Raw genomic sequence first — 21832 nt, 5'->3', positions numbered from 1 at the left:
AAGATCCACCGAATAAGTATTGATCCAAATACCTCGAGATGGATTGTGATACATATTTACTAATAATATATATGGGTAAATGGAAACAAGCACAAGCTGCCCTTATTACATATGGACCGTACTCCGATCTGACGGCAAAGCCCTTGTAGGAAGTATATAGGAGTACAATCTACAACAGTGGGCCGGTATATATGAAAAGCAACATGACATGGTGGATGGAAATTAAAGATGATTGCAGGATAGACGAAGATACAACATAGATCAATCTACACATCACATGGATGCGAAGAAAGATTGCAAGATAGACACACACACAACATAGATGATAGATCAATCTTGGTTCGGATGGCAGAGTGCGGTTTCTTAGGACGACGAGCGATTTGCCTCCTTGTTGACCCACACGTTGTGCCCATATGGCAGATAGTGGCAGACTGGTCCGTCGCCAGGCTTGGTGCCGAGGACCTTGAAGGAGAAATGCTCGGCGTCCCAGTGGGAGGTGTCGGTGTGACAAATAGCGGCAACGGTGACGACAAGGCCACTATGGGCGCCCTCCATCTCCACCATGTACGCCCTCGTCGATGGAGTGTTATGGCACATGTAGACGGTGTAGGGATAGTTATGGTCGTGGCATGACACGAAGGTGGATCCGTCCACCGGGTGTACACCACGGACGGTGTATGGTTGCTTAGGTGCCCCTGAGCGGGGCAGGTCGGAGGTCATGGGCCGGATGTTGCGGGTGCCAAGCGCCTCCATGGTTCCCTCGACCAGGGCTTCCAGGGACGTCGCGCAGAATTTTGCCTCACCTGCTTTTGGTGGCAGGTCACACATGTATAGCGTCTCCTCCATGTTGGCTGCCTGCACGGAGCTATTAGCGATACCAAGCCGCGCGAGGGCGCTCGGTAGCGAGGACGTCGAGAATGGAATCGAGTCCGCCTGATGACGCGGCAATAGCCCTAGCAGTGCACTGGCTGCCAAAGGGAAGTAGAAGGTGATAGTCTTGCCTACTTGAACTGCCTCCTCATGGAAGAAGAGCCCTTGGGCCAGATACTCGTCTGTGCTGTGGTCACGGTGATGAGATGGCCTGGGAGACGAGTGCTTGGTCGGTCCAGAGGGAGAGCGAAGCCCCCACATTAACCATGTCAGGGAGTATGCTTCAGCAACCGTATCATCCTTTGGTGTCTTGTTTACAAGGCTGGTCTCTGCACCGTAAAGTATGTAGACCAGCCGTGAGCATCAGCCATATACATATGATCATGATTTTTCCAACGATATTCTTCTCTATTCCATCCGTCCTAAATAAGTAACCCAACTTTATACTAATTTTGTATTAAACTTAGTACAAATTAAGTTGCTCTGTACTAAACTTAATATAAAATTGAGTCACTTATTTCAGGACAGAGGGAGTATTATAACCGTCGTTATGAGGTACAGTATTAATTAATAAAGCGATTAATGGACTGACCAGGATGGATGAGCTTGAGGATGGGATCCGGGATCGGAGAATCGGGCAGGACGGTGCGCCAGAACACTTCAGCCTCCGTCAGGACTGCATTGCTACACTGTCCAACCTGAAGGAACGCAACACCATAGATTAAAATTGGTGGCCTTATCTATACCTATGCCTAATATTAAAGATCAAAATTCTATCCATTTTTTTTTGGTTCACCTCGTCGTCCGAACAACTCCTAGGGTGCATTTGTTCTCTAGATTTATCATGGATATGGAGCATATGATCATACTGGACCATCTAGGATAGTATATATGTCAAGTATGCGAGTATATATACGTACAATATATGATTACACTTATTTCATGCACTATTGTAATAGTATTATAATAATGTATTAGAAAATATGGGCTCTTCTGCAAAAAATTCAGAGACTAAGATTTATAGTATCTTACTAGCAAAAGGGTCTGTGCATTGCAACGGGAGAAAAAAATACCATATGTTCTTAATTTACAAAAAAATGGTCTATAATATAAGTAAAATAACACTATATTCAAAATTTACATAATCTTTTAATCAAATTTCATATGTTAAATGTCAAATTTGGAGTAGAAGATATGAGTATTTAAAACAATATTTAATATATAATATGGGTTTAATGTCAGAAACATCAAAGGGTTTTCTACAAAATAGCACGACGGACTAAGAATACCTATTTTCTTTATTAGTAGGTATAGAAAATGAGTATACAAACATAATAAAAAATGATAAGTAACTATAGACACAGTACGCAATATACTATATACCAAGATATCTGAAGGATGTAAACCCTAGTGTCGGGGTACACAAATAGGGGGTCTTTGTTTCCTCCCTTACTTGTGCACGGACGACGAGCCGCCTGCCCGGCAACCCAAGGATGTCGGGGGATCGTTTCACTCCCTTTGAGCTGGGCCAGAGCAGAAGAGCCGCTCCACGAGAAGCCAAGAGAAGCAAGCCGAGAAGATCATGGCTTAGCAACGCGCCTCCCCGACAAGAGGGAGCCCATTTGCCACAACTCCACCTCATCAGTACATCAGTCACTTGTCGACGAGGTGTCGAGCCCCCAGGTGGCTAGGTGGCTCTCGATTGCTATATGGCGGCGCACCGTAAGACAGCCTACGGCCCATCGACACCTGTCCAGAGATGTGTCAAGGCCCCCGGCTGTAGCCAGCTCACGGGTGGCAGAAGCTTGCCGGGAACGCTTCCCCGTTTGCCACCTAGGGCCGCATTTATGGCGATCCGTCGTAAGTGCCAGAATTAGGTATGATAGCACTGTTTGCTATCTAATCGTGTTGGTTTCCACCGTGGACGCCCCTTGAGTTATAAAAGGAGGCCCGAGGCAACCTAGGAGAGGATTCGGAGCCTTGGCAAATCGAACGCTTAGGGATTCATTACTTGGTAGGCTAGAGCTAGGCAGAAGCACACTCCCACATGCGTCAACAGGCCCAACCAGAGAGCAACACCGACTTATGACAGGCCTTGGGCCCTCTTCCTCCAAAAGACTAGCGTGTTAGGAGGGGACACCCTCACCCTTATAAGTCGTGTTATGTCTCCTCCCACAACTGATGTGGGACTAAACCCAACAGATCGATTTTATAAGTTTCCTTGCATCCTGAAGCAATCACTATTTTTTTTTAAGTGGATTTCATAACAGCATAGAACAGTTCGACACCTTGGTTGCTTGGCGCTATCCAAGGATGCAAAACCTTTTAGTGTCCAGCATGGAAATTTGCCTGGTAAGTCTGGTGCTCCTGTCTGTACTTTTTTGCAGGTTTTTGTTTACTAAGACATTGTTTCTAATACCTACGTCTTCATCCTTTGTATGTGGATACTTTACCAGAACTATACAACTTATTTGCATATTATGGTAGTCCATGCATGGTGCGTGTTATCCCAGAACCAGAGTTAGAGCTCATGTTGTATTTAGAATTTTAGGTAGAGGTTTGCAATATTTTTGGAACTGCAGCTATTATGTGGAACTGCAGCTATTATGTGGAATTTTTGTTGTATTTAGAATTTTAGGTGGACGTCACGAGGGTTTCTGGAATGGTCCGGAAACGAAGATTGATATATAGGATGACCTCATTTGATTACCGTAAGGTTTTCGGAGTTACCGGGAATGACGAATGGGTTCCGGATGTTCACCGGGGGGGGGGGGGGGGGGGCAACCCACCCCGGGGAAGTCCATAGGCCTTGGGGGTGGCGCACCAGCCCTTGGTGGGCTGGTGGACAGCCCAAGAGGGCCCTATGCGCCAAGGATAGAAAATCAAAGAGAAAAGAAAAAAAAAAGGAGGTGGGAAAGGACAGAAGGACTCCACTTTCCAATCCTAGTTGGACTAGGATTGGAGGAGGACTCCTCCTCCCTTGGTGGCGCAGCCCTTGGGGCTCCTTGAGCCTCAAGGCAAGCCTCCCCTCCCTCCTCCTCCTATATATGGAGCAATTAGGTCTGATTTGAGACAACTTTTCCAAGGCAGCCCGACCACATAACTCCACGGTTTTACCTCTAGATCGCATTTCTGCGGAGCTCGGGCGGAGCCCTGCCGAGATTAGATCATCACCAACCTCCGGAGCGCCGTCACTCTGCCGGAGAACTCTTCTACCTCTCCGTCTCTCTTGCTGGATCAAGAAGGCCGAGATCATCGTCGAGCTGTACGTGTGCTGAACGCGGAGGTGCCGTCTGTTCGGCACTAGATCGTGGGACGGATCGCGGACGGTTCGTGGGACGGTTCGCGGGCGGATCGAGGGACATGAGGACGTTCCACTACATAAACCGCGTTCACTAACGCTTCTGTTGTGCGATCTACAAGGGTATGTAGATCGGAAATCCCCTCTCGTAGATGGACATCACCATGATAGGTCTTCATGCGCGTAGGAAAATTTTTGTTTCCCATGCGACGTTCCCCAACAGTGGCATCATGAGCTAGGTACATGCGTAGATGTCTTCTCGAGTAGAACACAAAAGTTTTTGTGGGCAGTGATGTGCGTTTTGCTGCCCTCCTTAGTCTTTTCTTGATTCCGCGGTATTGTTGGATTGAAGCGGCTTGGACCGACATTACTCGTACGCTTACGAGAGACTGGTTTCATCGCTACGAGTAACCCCCTTGCTCAAAGATGACTGGCAAGTGTCGGTTTCTCCAACTTTAGTTGAATCGGATTTGACCGAGGAGGTCCTTGTATAAGGTTAAATAGCAATTCATATATCTCCATTGTGGTGTTTGTTGGAAATATGCCCTAGAGGCAATAATAAATTAGTTATTATTATATTTTGTTGTTCATGACAATCGTTTATTATCCATGCTATAATTGTATTGATTGGAAACACAGTGCATGTGTGGATACATAGACAAAACACTGTCCCTAGTAAGCCTCTAGTTGACTAGCTCGTTGATCAAAGATGGTCAAGGTTTCCTGACCATAGGCAAGTGTTGTCACTTGATAACGGGATCACATCATTAGGAGAATCATGTGATGGACTAGACCCAAACTAATAGACGTAGCATGTTGATCGTGTCATTTTGTTGCTACTGTTTTCTGCGTGTCAAGTATTTGTTCCTATGACCATGAGATCATATAACTCACTGACACCGAAGGAATGCTTTGTGTGTATCAAACGTCGCAACGTAACTGGGTGACTATAAAGATGCTCTACAGGTATCTCCGAAGGTGTTCGTTGAGTTCGTATGGATCAAGACTGGGATTTGTCACTCCGTATGACGGAGAGGTATCTCGGGGCCCACTCGGTAATACAACATCACACGCAAGCCTTGCAAGCAATGTGACTTAGTGTAAGTTGCGGGATCTTGTATTACGGAACGAGTAAAGAGACTTGCCGGTAAACGAGATTGAAATAGGTATGCGGATACTGACGATCGTATCTCAGGCAAGTAACATACCAAAGGACAAAGAGAATGACATACGGGATTATATGAATCCTTGGGACTGAGGTTCAAAGGATAAGATCTTCGTAGAATATGTAGGATCCAATATGGGCATCCAGGTCCCGCTATTGGATATTGACCGAGGAGTCTCTCGGGTCATGTCTACATAGTTCTCGAACCCGCAAGGTCTGCACACTTAAGGTTCGACGTTATTTTATGCGTATTTGAGTTATATGGTTGGTTACCGAATGTTGTTCGGAGTCCCAGATGAGATCACGGACGTCACGAGGGTTTCCGGAATGGTCCGGAAACGAAGATTGATATATAGGATGACCTCATTTGGTTACCGGAAGGTTCTCATGCATTACCAGAAAAGTTTCGGGCTCATCGGTAGTGTACTGGGAGTGCCGGGAGGGGTGCCGGGGACCATCGTGAGGGGTGTCACGCCCCAAGGGGTCTCATGGGCTATGGGAAGAGATAAACCAGCCCCTTGTGGGCTGGAATAAGTTCCCACTAAGGCCCATAAGGTTTGAGAAGGAAAAAACACAAGGTGGAAAGAGTTTCCAAGTGGGAAGGTGGAATCCTACTCCAAGTAGGATTGGAGTAGGACTCCTCCACCTCCAATTTCGGCCAAACCTTGAGGTTTGGAGGCTGCCTCCTCCCCTCCCTCCCTCCTATATATAGTGGAGTTTTAGGGCTGGTTTGAGACAACTTTTGCCACGGCAGCCCGACCACATACCTCCACGGTTTTACCTCTAGATCGCGTTTCTGCGGAGCTCGGGCGGAGCCCTGCTGAGATTAGATCACCACCAACCTCCGGAGTGCCGTCATGCCGCCGGAGAACTCATCTACCTCTCCGTCTCTCTTGCTGGATCAAGAAGGTCGAGATCATCGTCGAGCTGTACGTGTGCTGAACGCGGAGGTGCCGTCCGTTCGGCACTAGATCGGAGCGGATCGTGGGACGGATCGCGGGACGGTTCGTGGGACGGTTCGCGGGGCGGATCGAGGGACGTGAGGACGTTCCACTACATCAACCGCGTTCACTAACGCTTCTGCTGTGCGATCTACAAGGGTACATAGATCGGAAATCCCCTCCCGTAGATGGACATCACCATGATAGGTCTTCGTGCGCGTAGGAAAATTTTTGTTTCCCATGCGACGTTTCCCAACAGTGGCATCATGAGCTAGGTTCATGCGTAGATGTCTTCTCGAGTAGAACACAAAAGTTTTTGTGGGCGGTGATGTGCGTTTTGCTGCCCTCCTTAGTCTTTTCTTGATTCCGCGGTATTGTTGGATCGAAGCGGCTCGGACCGACATTACTCGTACGCTTACGAGAGACTGGTTTCATCGCTACGAGTAACTCCGTTGCTCAAAGATGACCGGCGAGTGTCGGTTTCTCCAACTTTAGTTGAATCGGATTTGACTGAGGAGGTCCTTGGATGAGGTTAAATAGCAATTCATATATCTCCGTTGTGGTGTTTGCGTAAGTAAGATGCGATCCTACTAGATACCCATGGTCACCACGTAAAACATGCAACAACAATTAGAGGACGTCTAACTTGTTTTTGCAGGGTATGCTTGTGATGTGATATGGCCAACGATGTGATGTGATATATTGGATGTATGAGATGATCATGTTGTAATAGTTAATATCGACTTGCACGTCGATGGTACGGCAACCGGCAGGAGCCATAGGATTGTCTTTATACTAACGTTTGTGCTTGCAGATGCGTTTACTATTTTGCTAGGATGTAGCTTTAGTAGTAATAGCATGAGTAGCACGACAACCCCGATGGCGACACGTTGATGGAGATCATGGTGTGGCGCCGGTGACAAGAAGATGTGCCAGTGCTTTGGTGATGGAGATCAAGGAGCACGTGATGATGGCCATATCATGTCACTTATGAATTGCATGTGATGTTAATCCTTTTATGCACCTTATTTTGCTTAGAACGACGGTAGCATTATGAGGTGATCTCTCACTAAAATTTCAAGACGAAATTGTGTTCTCCCCGACTGTGCTCCATTGCTACAGTTCGTCGTTTCGAGACACCACGTGATGATCGGGTGTGATAGACTCAACGTTCACATACAACGAGTGCAAAACAGTTGCGCACGCGGAACACTCGGGTTAAGCTTGACGAGCCTAGCATGTGCAGACATGGCCTCGGAACACATGAGACCGAAAGGTCGATCATGAATCATATAGATGATATGATTAGCATGGGGATGCTTACCACTGAAATTATACTCAACTCACGTGATGATCGGACTTGAGCTAGTGTAAGTGGATCATGAACCACTCAAATGACTAGAGAGATGTACTTTTTGAGTGGGAGTTTAGCGAATAATTTGATTAAGTTAAACTCTAATTATATTGAACATAGTCTAAGTCCACTTTGAATATATTTGTTTTGTAGATCATGGCTCACGCGACAGTCACCCTGAATTTTAATACGTTCCTAGAGAAAGCTAAGTTGAAAGATGATGGAAGCAACTTTGTAGACTGGGCTCGTAATCTTAAGCTAATCTTACAAGCTGGGAAGAAGGATTATGGCCTTAATGCAGCGCTAGGAGATGAACCACCCGCTACGGCTGATCAGGATGTTAAGAACGCTTGGTTAGCATGTAAGGAGGACTACTCAGTAGTTCAATGTGCAGTGTTGTATGGCTTAGAACCGGGACTTCAACGTCGCTTTGAGCGTCATGGAGCATTTGAGATGTTCCAGGAGTTGAAGTTTATCTTTCAGAAGAACGCCCGGATCGAGAGGTATGAGACCTCCGATAAATTCTATGCTTGCAAGATGGAGGAGAACTCGTCTGTCAGTGAACATGTGCTCAAAATGTCTGGGTACTCAAACCGTCTAGCTGAGCTGGGGATTGAACTCCCGCAAGAAGCTATCACTGACAGAATCCTTCAATCACTGCCGCCAAGCTATAAAGGCTTTGTGTTGAACTACAACATGCAAGGGATGAACAAGTCTCCGGCGAGTTGTTTGCGATGCTGAAAGTCGCAGAGTCTGAACTCCGTAAAGAGCATCAAGTGTTGATGGTGAATAAGACCACTAGTTTCAAGAGAAACGGCAAAGGCAAGAAGGGTAATTCAAAGAAGAGCGGCAAGCCTGTTGCCAATCCGATGAAGAAACCCAAAGCTGGACCTAAGCCTGAAATCGAGTGTTACTATTGCAAGGGTATGGGTCACTGGAAGCGCAATTGCCCCAAGTATCTGGCTGATAAGAAGGCGGCCAAAGAAAAATCAGGTATATTTGATATACTTGTTATTGATGTGTACTTAACCGGCTCTCGTAGTAGTGCCTGGGTATTCGATACCGGTTCTGTTGCTCATATTTGCAACTCGAAACAGGAACTGTGGAATAGACGAAGGCTGGCGAAAGATGAAGTGATGATGCGCGTAGGAAATGGTTCCAAGGTTGATGCAATCGCCATCGGCACAGTTTCACTTCAGTTACCATCAGGATTAGTTATGAACTTAAATCATTGTTATTTAGTGCCTGCGTTGAGCATGAACATTATATCTGGATCTTGTTTATTGCGAGACAGTTACTCTTGTAAGTGAGAGAATAATGGTTGTTCTATTTCTATGAGTAACATCTTTTATGGTCATGCACCCAATGTGAGAGGATTGTTCATATTGAATCTTGATAGTGATACACACATACATAACATTGAGACCAAAAGAGTTAGAGTTAACAATGATAGCGCCATTTTTTATGGCACTGCCGCTTAGGTCATATTGGTGTAAAGCGCATGAAGAAACTCCATGCCGATGGACTTTTGGAGTCACTTGACTTTGATTCACTTGACACGTGCGAACCATGCCTCATGGGCAAGATGACTAAAACTCCGTTCTCCGGAACAATGGAGCGTGCAAGTGACTTGTTGGAAATCATACATACCGATGTGTGTGGTCCGATGAGCGTAGAGGCACGCGGCGGATATCGTTATTTTCTCACCTTCACTGACGATTTGAGTAGATATGATTATGTCTACTTAATGAAGCACAAGTCTAAAACATTTGAAAAGTTCAAGCAATTTCAGAGTGAAGTTGAAAATCATCGTAACAAGAAGATCAAGTTCCTACGGTCTGATCGTGGGGGTGAATATCTGAGTTTCGAGTTTGGTGCTCACTTAAGACAATGTGGAATTGTTTCACAGTTGACACCGCCTGGAACACCACATCGTAATGGTGTGTCCGAACGTCGTAATCGTACTTTATTAGAGATGGTGCGATCTATGATGTCTCTTACCGATTTGACATTATCATTTTGGAGTTATGCATTAGAAACAGCTGCATTCACTTTAAATAGGGCACCATCAAAATCCGTTGAGACGACACCATACGAACTGTGGTATGGCAAAAGGCCAAAGTTGTCGTTTCTTAAAGTTTGGGGATGTGATGCTTATGTCAAAAAGCTTCAGCCTGAAAAACTGGAACCCAAAGCGGAAAAGTGCATCTTCATAGGTTACCCAAAAGAGACAGTTGGGTACACCTTCTATCTCAAATCCGAGGGCAAAGTGTTTGTTGCTAAAAACGGAGCTTTTCTCGAGAAGGAGTTTCTCTCGAGAGAATTGATTGGGAGGAAGATAGAACTTGATGAGGTTGTCGAACCTCTCATCCTTCTGGATGGTGGCGCAGGGCAAGGGGAAACCTCTGTCGTTGCGACGCCGGTTGAGGAGGAAGTTAATGATGATGATCATGAAACTCCGGTTCAAGTTTCTGTCGAACCACGCAGGTCGACGAGACCACGTGCTGCTCCAGAGTGGTACGGTAATCCCGTCTTGTCAATCATGTTGTTATACAACAATGAACCTGCAAATTATGAAGAAGTAATGGTGGGCCCAGATTCCAACAAATGGCTAGAAGCCATGAAGTCCGAGATAGGATCCATGTATGAAAACAAAGTGTGGACTTTGGAAGTACTACGTGAGGGCCGCAAGGCTATTCAGAACAAATGGATCTTTAAGAGGAAGACGGACGCTGACGGCAATGTGACCGTTTATAAAGCTCGACTTGTGGCAAAGGGTTTTTCACAAGTTCAAGGAGTTGACTACGATGAGACATTCTCACCCGTAGCGATGCTTAAGTCCGTCAGAATCATGTCAGCAATAGCTGCATTTTTCGATTATGAAATCTGGCAGATGGATGTCAAAACGGCGTTCCTTAAGGAAGAGTTGTATATGATGCAACCCGAAGGTTTTGTCGATCCTAAGAATGCTAACAAGGTGTGCAAGCTCCAGCGATCCATTTATGGACTGGTGCAAGCATCTCGGAGTTGGAACAAACGCTTTGATGAGGTGATCAAAGAATTTGGGGTTTATACAAGTGGTTGGAGAATCTTGTATTTACAAGAAAGTGAGTGGGAGCTCTGTGGCGTTTCTAATATTATATGTGGATGGCATATTGTTGATTGGAAACAACGTAGAGTTTTTGGAGAGCATAAAGGATTACTTGAATAAAAGTTTCTCTATCAAGGACCTAGGAGAAGCTGCTTACATTCTAGGCATTAAGATCTACAGGGATAGATCAAAACGCCTGATAGGACTTTCACAAAGCACATACCTTGATAAAGTTTTGAAGAGGTTCAAAATGGAACAGTCCAAGAAAGGGTTCTTGCCAGTTTTACAAGGTACGAGATTGAGTAAGACTCAGTGCCCAGCAATTGATGAGGATAGAGAGCATATGAGCACCGTCCCCTATGCTTCAGCCATAGGTTCTATCATGTATGAAATATTGTGCACTAGACCGGACGTTAGTCTGTCCATAAGTATGGCAGGTAGGTTCCAGAGTAATCCAGGAGTAGATCACTGGACGGCGGTCAAGAATACCCTGAAGTACCTGAAAAGGACTAAGGAGATGTTTCTCGTGTATGGAGGTGAAGAAGAGCTCGCCGTAAAAGGTTACGTCGATGCAAGCTTTGACACAGATCCGGACGACTCTAAATCGCAAACCGGATACGTATTTATTCTTAATGGGGGTGCGGTAAGCTGGTGCAGTTCCAAGCAGAGCGTCGTAGCAGATTCTACATGTGAAGCGGAGTACATGGCTGCCTTGGAGGCGGCTAAGGAGGGTGTCTGGATGAAGCAGTTCATGACGGATCTTGGAGTGGTGCCAAGCGCACTGAATCCAATAACCTTGTTCTGTGTTAACACGGGTGCCATTGCCCTAGCAAAGGAACCACGGTTTCACAAGAAGTCCAGACACATCAAACGACGCTTCAACCTCATCCGCGACTACGTCGAAGGGAAGGACGAGAATATATGCAAAGTGCACACGGATCTGAATGTAGCAGACCCGCTGACTAAACCTCTTCCACGGGCAAAGCATGATCAACACCAGAACTATATGGGTGTTAGATTTATTACAATGTAATTCGCATGATGATGTGAGGGCTAGATTATTGACTCTAGTGCAAGTGGGAGACTGTTGGAATTATGCCCTAGAGGCAATAATAAATATAGTTATTATTATAATTCCTGTATCAAGATAATCGTTTATTATCCATGCTCTAATTGTATTGAAAGAAGACTTATATACATGTGTGGATACATAGACAAAACACTGTCCCTAGCAAAAGCCTCTAGTTGGCTAGCCAGTTGATCAAAGATAGTCAGTGTCTTCTGATTATGAACAAGGTGTTGTTGCTTGATAACTGGATCACGTCATTAGGAGAATCACGTGATGGACTAGACCCAAACTAATAGACGTAGCATGTTGATCGTGTCATTTTGTTGCTACTGTTTTCTTCGTGTCAAGCATTTGTTCCTATGACCATGAGATCATATAACTCACTCACACCGGAGGAATACTTTGTGTGTATCAAACGTCGCAACGTAACTGGGTGACTATAAAGATGCTCTACAGGTATCTCCGAAGGTGTTCGTTGAGTTAGTATGGATCAAAACTGGGATTTGTCACTCCGTGTGACGGAGAGGTATCTCGGGGCCCACTCGATAATGCAAGATCACACACAAGCCTTGCAAGCAATGTGACTTAGTGTAAGTTGCGGGATCTTGTATTACGGAACGAGTAAAGAGACTTGCCGATAAACGAGATTGAAATAGGTATGCGGATACTGACGATCGAATCTCGGGCAAGTAACATACTAAAGGACAAAGGGAATGACATACGGGATTATATGAATCCTTGGCACTGAGGTTCAAACGATAAGATCTTCGTAGAATATGTAGGATCCAATATGGGCATCCAGGTCCCGCTATTGGATATTGACCGAGGAGTCTCTCGGGTCATGTCTACATAGTTCTCGAACCCGCAGGGTCTGCACACTTAAGGTCCGACGTTGTTTTATGCGTATTTGAGTTATATGGTTGGTTACCGAATGTTGTTCGGAGTCCCGGATGAGATCACGGATGTCACGAGGGTTTCCGGAATGGTCCGGAAACGAAGATTGATATATAGGATGACCTCATTTGATTACCGGAAGGTTTTCGGAGTTACCGGGAATGTACCGGGAATGACGAATGGGTTCCGGGAGTTCACGGGGGGGGGGGGGGGGGGAGGGGCAACCCACCCCGGGGAAGCCCATAGGCATTGGGGGTGGCGCACCAGCACTTAGTGGGCTGGTGGGACAGCCCAAGAAAGCCCTATGCGCCATAGGAAGAAAAATCAAAGAGAAAAAAAGAGGAGGTGGGAAAAGGGGGAAGGACTCCTCCTTCCAAACCTAGTTGGACTCGGTTTGGAAGGGGAGGGTTCCCTCCTTAGGCTCGGCCGACCCCCTTGGAAGTCCTTGGACCCCAAGGCAAGGCTCCCCCTCCTCCCCCTATATATACGGAGGTTTTAGGGCCGATTTGAGACAACTTTGCCACGGCAGCCCGACCACATATCTCCACGGTTTTACCTCTAGATCGCGTTTCTGCGGAGCTCGGGCGGAGCCCTGCCGAGACAAGATCATCACCAACCTCCGGAGCGCCGTCACGCTGCCGGAGAACTCTTCTACCTCTCCGTCTCTCTTGCTGGATCAAGAAGGCCGAGATCATCGTCGAGCTGTACGTGTGCTGAACGCGGAGGTGCCGTCCGTTCGGCACTAGATCGTGGGACTGATCGCGGGACGGTTCGCGGGGCGGATCGAGGGACATGAGGACGTTCCACTACATCAACCGCGTTCACTAACGCTTCTGCTGTACGGTCTACAAGGGTACGTAGATCACACATCCCCTCTCGTAGATGGACATCACCATGATAGGTCTTCGTGCGCGTAGGAAAATTTTTGTTTCCCATGCGACCTTCCCCAACAAGCTTTACCTTCTGGCCCTGATGCACACTGGCATGGCCGTGAGATTCCAGCTGGCTTTGCTAAAGTCCGGGTGGATGAAATCATGACGGGGTTTCATGATATGGAGCTCGACATAGCTGGACCCGAAGATGAGAGGACACTCGGAGAAGTACTGGGTGGAGTCATCCTATGGGACAAGAACTACATCAAGCTTCGAGGCTCGATCACAAGGACAACACTGCCTCCGAGTCGTCGCAGGTCACCTACACCTCCATTACCTCCAAGCCCTCCACATGACGTCGGCCAGCACAACACGAGTCCATCTCGATCACCGCCGCCGGACTTGGGTCGTCCGTCTCCGCCGCCGCCCGCACAGGATACTAAGCGGAAGCGTGCCACCAAGAACGCTCCGCCGAGGATTCCTAAGCGACGGAGCCCCCCAAAGCGCAAACGGTCGCCCCTCCCAAAGGTACCTCATGCTAATCTTCCTATCAGACCTTATGATCGTACCCCCGAGGAAAACGCCAGGATAGCAAAGGAACATCATGATGCGCAGATGAAAAAGAAGGAACCCGAGCCCCGCCCGGAATACAGCGAGAAGCAAATAGCATGGGCAAAAGACTTCATAACCCTTCCATCACAGTATGACTTACACTATAAGCCTGATGACTATACACGCACATTGCAGAAGGAAGTGAAAAAGAGCAGCTCACGTGCAAGTGCAAGTGGGAGCAAATCAAGTTCAACTACAAGCAAGAAAAAATCAGATGTTCCTCAGCTTGGACAACAGGCCAAACAGTCGAACCCACCCCTCAAGGTGTTAACCAAGAATGTTCCCCCTCCGGTGCAGGGGCAAGCTTTTGAAAGAGCAAAGGAGTTGGCGGCTGAATGTGGTATCTCGGTTGAAGATTTGCTGGCTTCCCAAGACGATAGGATACCCAAGGCTGTGGTAGCCCCTAAGCCACAGTTTGTCATGGGAGAGCCTTTGGTCAGCAAAGATGATCTCCCAACAAATATGCGTTACTTGCATCAATGGTACTTAAGTGAATCAAAGAATGGGAGAACGACGATCGTGCTGAGTGTCCCACAGGAGTACTACGTCCGCTCCGAAGAAATCCATATCGACTTTGATGAACTCTTCCAGATGTACAATGGCGACGCCCTCGACAAATCGCTTATGAGGTGCTATTGTCTGTAAGTTTTTCAATTCGTTGTCTACATATAACTTGTTTAGTTATTTCAATTCATTGTCTATATATAACTTGTACTCTATTATGCAGAATGAAGATTCTGGATTGTAAAAGTAAGACCATTCTAAATATTGGGTTTATTGACCCTGATAAAATACATATAACGACTCTAACTGATAAACCCAAGGAGACGGAGGAAAACCTTCTAAGGTTTCTAATAGATCAAAATTTCTGTGACCACATACTGTTTCCATACAACTTCAGGTGAGGGTCTTTACTCTGTTGTGCCCATTCACTTATAAGTGTAATTGATAAGTTACTCACACACACACACACACACACACACACACACACACACACACACACACACACACACACACACACACACACACACACACACACACACACACATATATATATATATATATATATATATATATATATATATATATGTGCAGCTTCCATTGGATTCTGTTGGATATTCAAATTGATAAGGGAAGAGTTGATGCCTTCGACCCATTATCGGGACCCTTGGAACAGTTCCAAAGCCTGCAGGACATGCTCCAAGGGTAATTTCAATCATTCTTGCGCTCTATCGGTCTCTTTCGATGATTTTCTGATATATCAATTAATGAAAAACTTAGCAAATCATTATCCTTGTCGGGCAGGGTTTGGAAGCGGTTCAAGTGCGTGACTTCCGGTAACTTTCCTGAGAAGCTGACCTTTAGAGCGGCTCAGGTAAGTAGTAGTATGATATACTTCTATTATTTTTCAATACATTTATGATGCTAGATTATTATTTTGATTATATATATTCTATTCTCGTAAAGTGCGACCAGCAGCCACGGGGAACGCATCTATGCGGATACTATGTTTGCGAGACCATTCGCACGGATCACAGATTCGACGTAAGCAATGAACATTCACACCTCTATTTTTACCCGTCATTCTTTGTTATCATGATTGATATTCATATTCATCTCATCTTCTTATATAGCACACGGCCATAAGGACGAAGGTCCTACCAGAGCAACGCGCGGTTGCTGTTGCAGAGGAGTTTGCGGGATTTCTGAGGACGGAAGCTATAGATGACAAAGGGCGATTTAGTGTAACTAGGGGCCATTACTGATGTTCGTCCATCTAATCGAATAGACGGGCCCTAGTCCCGATAATTCAGATCTCCATATAATTGTATATATATGCTCGCTTGTAAGATAAGTTAATCTTATATATATATGCATAATTATTTTTATTTAAATTATATGAAAACTAATTCCCGAACACCAAACGAGGCATCATGTTAATCTTCCAAACACCTAAACCCTAAAACCCAAAAATAATTTCATTCAAAAAAAAACCCAAAACCCAGCAAAATCTGCAAATCTTTAGTCCCGGTCCGTGTAACGAACCGGGACTAAAGGGCCTGCCCCTGGGGCGCTACGAGGCGCCCACGTGGAGCACCTTTAGTCCCGGATTGTAACAGGGCCGGGACTAAAGGTTAGACCTTTAGTCCCGCCCCTTTAGTCCCGGTTGGTGAACCGGGACTAAAGCTCCTTACGGGCCGGGGCTAAAGGCCCCATCCCCACTAGTGACATACATACTAGGTATCGAAAAATAAAGAGGCAGACACAAAAAAAACTATGAAGTTCAAATTTTAAAAATAGAAAAGTTCGAAGTTTATTAAAGAAAGAACAACAAAGTTTCTTTTTTCCTAAAAAGTAAAATAAAAATTTCACGTTTAAATAGCAAGGCAGTTGGATGTTTGTTAAACCACTCCTAGCAAAAATATTAACTTGTGCGAATGGACTGATTTGGAGAGTTTTTCTGAATCTATAGCATAGGCCATTTTTTTTTTGCTGATTTAGAGTTGTAGCATACTCAACCAAAAATGTGTTAGTTATTCAGTCATCCGGCTGAATTTATGCACATTGAAGGACACCTTTCTTTATATGTGAAGTTTATCTATTGCATTGACTTCTATGTAAGTGTGCGTGAGTGTCTTTCCTTATATGTGAACGTCTACCTATTGCATTGACTTCTATGTAAGTGCGCGCGAGTGTTGTGAAAATGTGTGTGTGTCGCCTGAACGTTGTACCTTGTGAGGCACATTGTACTGGTGCTGGGCAGCTAGCGAGCCTCCTTCGCCAGCTACAGCCACAAGACCAAAAGGGTGAAAAACAACATGTGAAAAACAGAATGAAGTTCAAGTGGACATAGCGAGAAGGTCAAGTTCTTCACGCGATGCATTTTCGAAGGTTCTGTTTCACAGTAAAGACAGAACGCATGATCACACTATTTTCAGAACTGCTTGAAAACGGCTAGGAATAAGAGAAAACCTTCTATATGAAAAAGTTTTGCATTTTCCGTAGCTGTTCAACGGTATATTATTTGCCCCATTCCGATAAAATTTGTAAAGACTACTGCCAAAAAAAGGTTTTTATCCATTTTTAAAACTGACATAAAACCGCAAGGAATTGGAAAAAACAATATACATATAAAAGTTTTCATTTTATCAAGCTTTCCAACACCATATTATTTGCTCAATTCCGAGAAACCGTTGAGCAATTAAAGCAAAAATACACACTCGGTACAACTTCTGTCGTTTTCTAAATTACCTTTAAAATGTTAATATTTGGAAGAAACTTTTTATATGAAAAACTGCACAATTTCATAAGATTTCAAACGCCATATCATTCGCATCGATCGTACTAGCCGTTTTCAAATTAATCCAAAAATACTAACCTGACTGTTCGGTTTCAGAAATTCCGCCGTTTTTGAAATTCCTCTTTAACCATAAGGAATTAGGAAAAACTTTCAACATATGACTAACGCCATCTTATTTGCAGTAGCTATCCAACGCCATCTTATTTGCCTCGTTTCGATAAATGGTTTAGAAATAGGACCAAAAATACGATTCTTTTTTTTTTGTATGAACAAAAATGATTTTCAATACTGCTCTTAAAACGAAAACATTTTGATAAAAATTCAACCTAGGCCATTACCAAGGTGTCCATAGATCTCACACGGTATATCGCAATCCCCGATTGGACACTTTTTCCGGAAGTTCAACCGAGCACCCTGGGAAGTTCAAGTGCTACTGTCGGGACGAGTCAGCATGGGATTAGAAACTCTATTCATCACCCAGGATGCAGAATAAATTATTCCTCACTCGAGGTAATTTTACTATCATTTCATAAATAAATTAAATTTGAAATGCAAATAAATACATTTATATTGATTAACTACGGAAAATTTGCCATAAGAAAACAAAAATATAGATCATAAGACCAGAAAAATCGCATTTTATGTATAATTTACACTACATTTTTATGTTTGTAATTTTACGTGACATAAAATATTTTTTACGGTGACTATGTATTTTTTACGGTCTCTTTTTACGTATGAGATAAGATTAAAATTTAAGAAACGTAAAATTACGATGTATTAATGTGAAAATAGAAGGGGTTGAAGAATAACTATTCCTCACCCAGGGTGACAAATAGCGCGACCCTATATATATATGAAAAATACATCCTACCACTCAGGGGTAGTTACCCCACATGTTCCATGTACTATCATGCGGTAGTATGTATACTAATTTATCATTTCAATTATGTTCATATACTATATATAAAAAAAATTCAAAGTGAGTAAATGAAAAAATTACAAGTTAATCCATAATTTTTATTATATTTATGAAATACATATATATTTGTACGTAAAAAAGAACATACATAAAATATAATACATACTACAAAAAAATAGTATATATACTACCTAAACATTATTATATACTACATACTACGCGTATATACTCTTCGATTTGATAGATACTACATACAACATACAAAATGCAAGTGGTGGTAACTACCACCGGTAATATATATATAAACCATCCACAATGCATAGGACTGCCCCCCTTTTAAATTTTGAATTTGAAATACTTTAATTGATTTTTTAGTCCTTTTAAATGACATAGATACAAATACTCTAGTAGGATGATGCGCAAGAAAAGGTCAGTATAGCTCAGTTGGTAGCTCATTTGGTAGAGGAGAGGACTGAAAATCCTCGTGTCACCAGTTCAAATCTGCTTCCTCGCACAGAAAAAAAGATCCACCGAATAAGTATTGATCCAAATACCTCGAGATGGATTGTGATACATATTTACTAATAATATATATGGGTAAATGGAAACAAGCACAAGCTGCCCTTATTACATATGGACCGTACTCCGATCTGACGGCAAAGCCCTTGTAGGAAGTATATAGGAGTACAATCTACAACAGTGGGCCGGTATATATGAAAAGCAACATGACATGGTGGATGGAAATTAAAGATGATTGCAGGATAGACGAAGATACAACATAGATCAATCTACACATCACATGGATGCGAAGAAAGATTGCAAGATAGACACACACACAACATAGATGATAGATCAATCTTGGTTCGGATGGCAGAGTGCGGTTTCTTAGGACGACGAGCGATTTGCCTCCTTGTTGACCCACACGTTGTGCCCATATGGCAGATAGTGGCAGACTGGTCCGTCGCCAGGCTTGGTGCCGAGGACCTTGAAGGAGAAATGCTCGGCGTCCCAGTGGGAGGTGTCGGTGTGACAAATAGCGGCAACGGTGACGACAAGGCCACTATGGGCGCCCTCCATCTCCACCATGTACGCCCTCGTCGATGGAGTGTTATGGCACATGTAGACGGTGTAGGGATAGTTATGGTCGTGGCATGACACGAAGGTGGATCCGTCCACCGGGTGTACACCACGGACGGTGTATGGTTGCTTAGGTGCCCCTGAGCGGGGCAGGTCGGAGGTCATGGGCCGGATGTTGCGGGTGCCAAGCGCCTCCATGGTTCCCTCGACCAGGGCTTCCAGGGACGTCGCGCAGAATTTTGCCTCACCTGCTTTTGGTGGCAGGTCACACATGTATAGCGTCTCCTCCATGTTGGCTGCCTGCACGGAGCTATTAGCGATACCAAGCCGCGCGAGGGCGCTCGGTAGCGAGGACGTCGAGAATGGAATCGAGTCCGCCTGATGACGCGGCAATAGCCCTAGCAGTGCACTGGCTGCCAAAGGGAAGTAGAAGGTGATAGTCTTGCCTACTTGAACTGCCTCCTCATGGAAGAAGAGCCCTTGGGCCAGATACTCGTCTGTGCTGTGGTCACGGTGATGAGATGGCCTGGGAGACGAGTGCTTGGTCGGTCCAGAGGGAGAGCGAAGCCCCCACATTAACCATGTCAGGGAGTATGCTTCAGCAACCGTATCATCCTTTGGTGTCTTGTTTACAAGGCTGGTCTCTGCACCGTAAAGTATGTAGACCAGCCGTGAGCATCAGCCATATACATATGATCATGATTTTTCCAACGATATTCTTCTGTATTCCATCCGTCCTAAATAAGTAACCCAACTTTATACTAATTTTGTATTAAACTTAGTACAAATTAAGTTGCTCTGTACTAAACTTAATATAAAATTGAGTCACTTATTTCAGGACAGAGGGAGTATTATAACCGTCGTTATGAGGTACAGTATTAATTAATAAAGCGATTAATGGACTGACCAGGATGGATGAGCTTGAGGATGGGATCCGGGATCGGAGAATCGGGCAGGACGGTGCGCCAGAACACTTCAGCCTCCGTCAGGACTGCATTGCTACACTGTCCAACCTGAAGGAACGCAACACCATAGATTAAAATTGGTGGCCTTATCTATACCTATGCCTAATATTAAAGATCAAAATTCTATCCATTTTTTTTTGGTTCACCTCGTCGTCCGAACAACTCCTAGGGTGCATTTGTTCTCTAGATTTATCATGGATATGGAGCATATGATCATACTGGACCATCTAGGATAGTATATATGCCAAGTATGCGAGTATATATACGTACAATATATGATTACACTTACTTCATACACTATTGTAATAGTATTGTAATAATGTATTAGAAAATATGGGCTCTTCTGCAAAAAATTCAGAGACCAAGATTTATAGTATCTTACTAGCAAAAGGGTCCGTGCGTTGCAACGGGAGAAAAAAATACCATATGTTCTTAATTTACAAAAAAATGGTCTATAATATAAGTAAAATAACACTATATTCAAAATTTACATAATTTTTTAATCAAATTTCATATGTTAAATGTCAAATTTGGAGTAGAAGATATGGGTATTTAAAACAATATTTAATATATAATATGGGTTTAATGTCAGAAACATCAAGGGGTTTTCTATAAAATAGCACGACGGACTAAGAATACCTATTTTCTTTATTAGTAGGTATAGAAAATGAGTATACAAACATAATCAAAAATGATAAGTAACTATAGACACAGTACGCAATATGGTTTATTAAAGATGGGAATAACTACTCCCGAGAATAGGAAAAATGCACCCTAACATATATGTATAATATATAATAAATGCATTGTCAAAACATATTTTATAGTTCCTGTCACGGACAGTTATTTTTGTATTATTACTATAAACTTTATCAAAGCCTTATAAGGAAGTTAGATTTAGCACGAAACTGAAAGACATAATTATTTTGGATTGTCACGAGTAAACGATTACCGCTAACAGAACCAAGGTGGCGATTATTGCAGAATGGAGGCGTCGCGCCATGGAGAGCAGCCGAGATTTCCGAGAAGGGGAAAGCAGCCGAGATATTCTGATGACTCAGACCAGCCCTAGATGTTTGGACTAAACCGGCCAGGGTATGCTGATACTTATAGTAGAACCTTAGAAGGTGTCAAGCAGGTACCGGATGTGATAGTGTAATTGCCTTCCATATCCTCTCCTAGAAGATGTAATATAGAAAGGCAGCAATAAGGGAATCAAATCTCAGTGACGAACGGCTGCTAAGCCAATGTTACTTAATGAATGAAAGCTAAGCCAATGTTAGTTAATGAATGGCTGCTAAGGCAATCTTAATATAGAATGGCTTGCAGGGGCGCGGCACCTTTCGGAAACTGTGGCATCGTAGATAGGCACTGCAGGAAGAAGTAAGCTGAGGCCAA

General features: G+C 44.2%; 2 protein-coding genes across 2 annotated transcripts; both read right to left on the bottom strand.

Annotated features, from left to right (window-relative positions):
• Nucleotides 1-357: 357 nt before the first annotated feature.
• On the bottom strand, nucleotides 358-1747 carry LOC123407965 (BURP domain-containing protein 13-like). Its single transcript, XM_045101209.1, has 3 exons — nucleotides 1667-1747; nucleotides 1463-1610; nucleotides 358-1199 (listed from the first exon to the last, which is right to left on the bottom strand). Exons 1-3 carry the CDS (start codon nucleotides 1745-1747, stop codon nucleotides 364-366), a joined length of 1065 nt encoding a protein of 354 aa, XP_044957144.1. The 3' UTR covers nucleotides 358-363.
• Nucleotides 1748-19271: 17524 nt separating this feature from the next.
• On the bottom strand, nucleotides 19272-21557 carry LOC123410931 (BURP domain-containing protein 13-like). The gene is made up of 3 exons (XM_045103856.1): nucleotides 21387-21557; nucleotides 20377-20482; nucleotides 19272-20113 (listed from the first exon to the last, which is right to left on the bottom strand). Exons 1-3 carry the CDS (start codon nucleotides 21435-21437, stop codon nucleotides 19278-19280), a joined length of 993 nt encoding a protein of 330 aa, XP_044959791.1. The 5' UTR covers nucleotides 21438-21557; the 3' UTR covers nucleotides 19272-19277.
• Between the last annotated feature and the right edge of the window lie 275 nt (nucleotides 21558-21832).

The sequence above is a fragment of the Hordeum vulgare genome, chromosome 7H (genome assembly GCF_904849725.1).
Source record: "Hordeum vulgare subsp. vulgare chromosome 7H, MorexV3_pseudomolecules_assembly, whole genome shotgun sequence".
Lineage (NCBI taxonomy): Eukaryota > Viridiplantae > Streptophyta > Magnoliopsida > Poales > Poaceae > Hordeum > Hordeum vulgare.
Note: the sequence above shows the minus strand (reverse complement) of the source record. Positions and strands in the feature narration are given on the sequence as shown.

Bases quoted from the DNA above. Each gene is read 5' to 3' on its own strand.
- LOC123407965 (XM_045101209.1), bottom strand. From the start codon at position 1,747: ATGGTCCAGTATGATCATATGCTCCATATCCATGATAAATCTAGAGAA. The intron at 1,611-1,666 runs GTGAACCAAAAA...GCATAGGTATAG, and splicing joins GGAGTTGTTCGGACGACGAG to ATAAGGCCACCAATTTTAAT. The intron at 1,200-1,462 runs GTCAGTCCATTA...TTTACGGTGCAG, and splicing joins CCTCAAGCTCATCCATCCTG to AGACCAGCCTTGTAAACAAG.
- LOC123410931 (XM_045103856.1), bottom strand. From the start codon at position 21,437: ATGGCGCGACGCCTCCATTCTGCAATAATCGCCACCTTGGTTCTGTTA. The intron at 20,483-21,386 runs GTAATCGTTTAC...GCGTTCCTTCAG, and splicing joins CCACCTTGGTTCTGTTAGCG to GTTGGACAGTGTAGCAATGC. The intron at 20,114-20,376 runs GTCAGTCCATTA...TTTACGGTGCAG, and splicing joins CCTCAAGCTCATCCATCCTG to AGACCAGCCTTGTAAACAAG.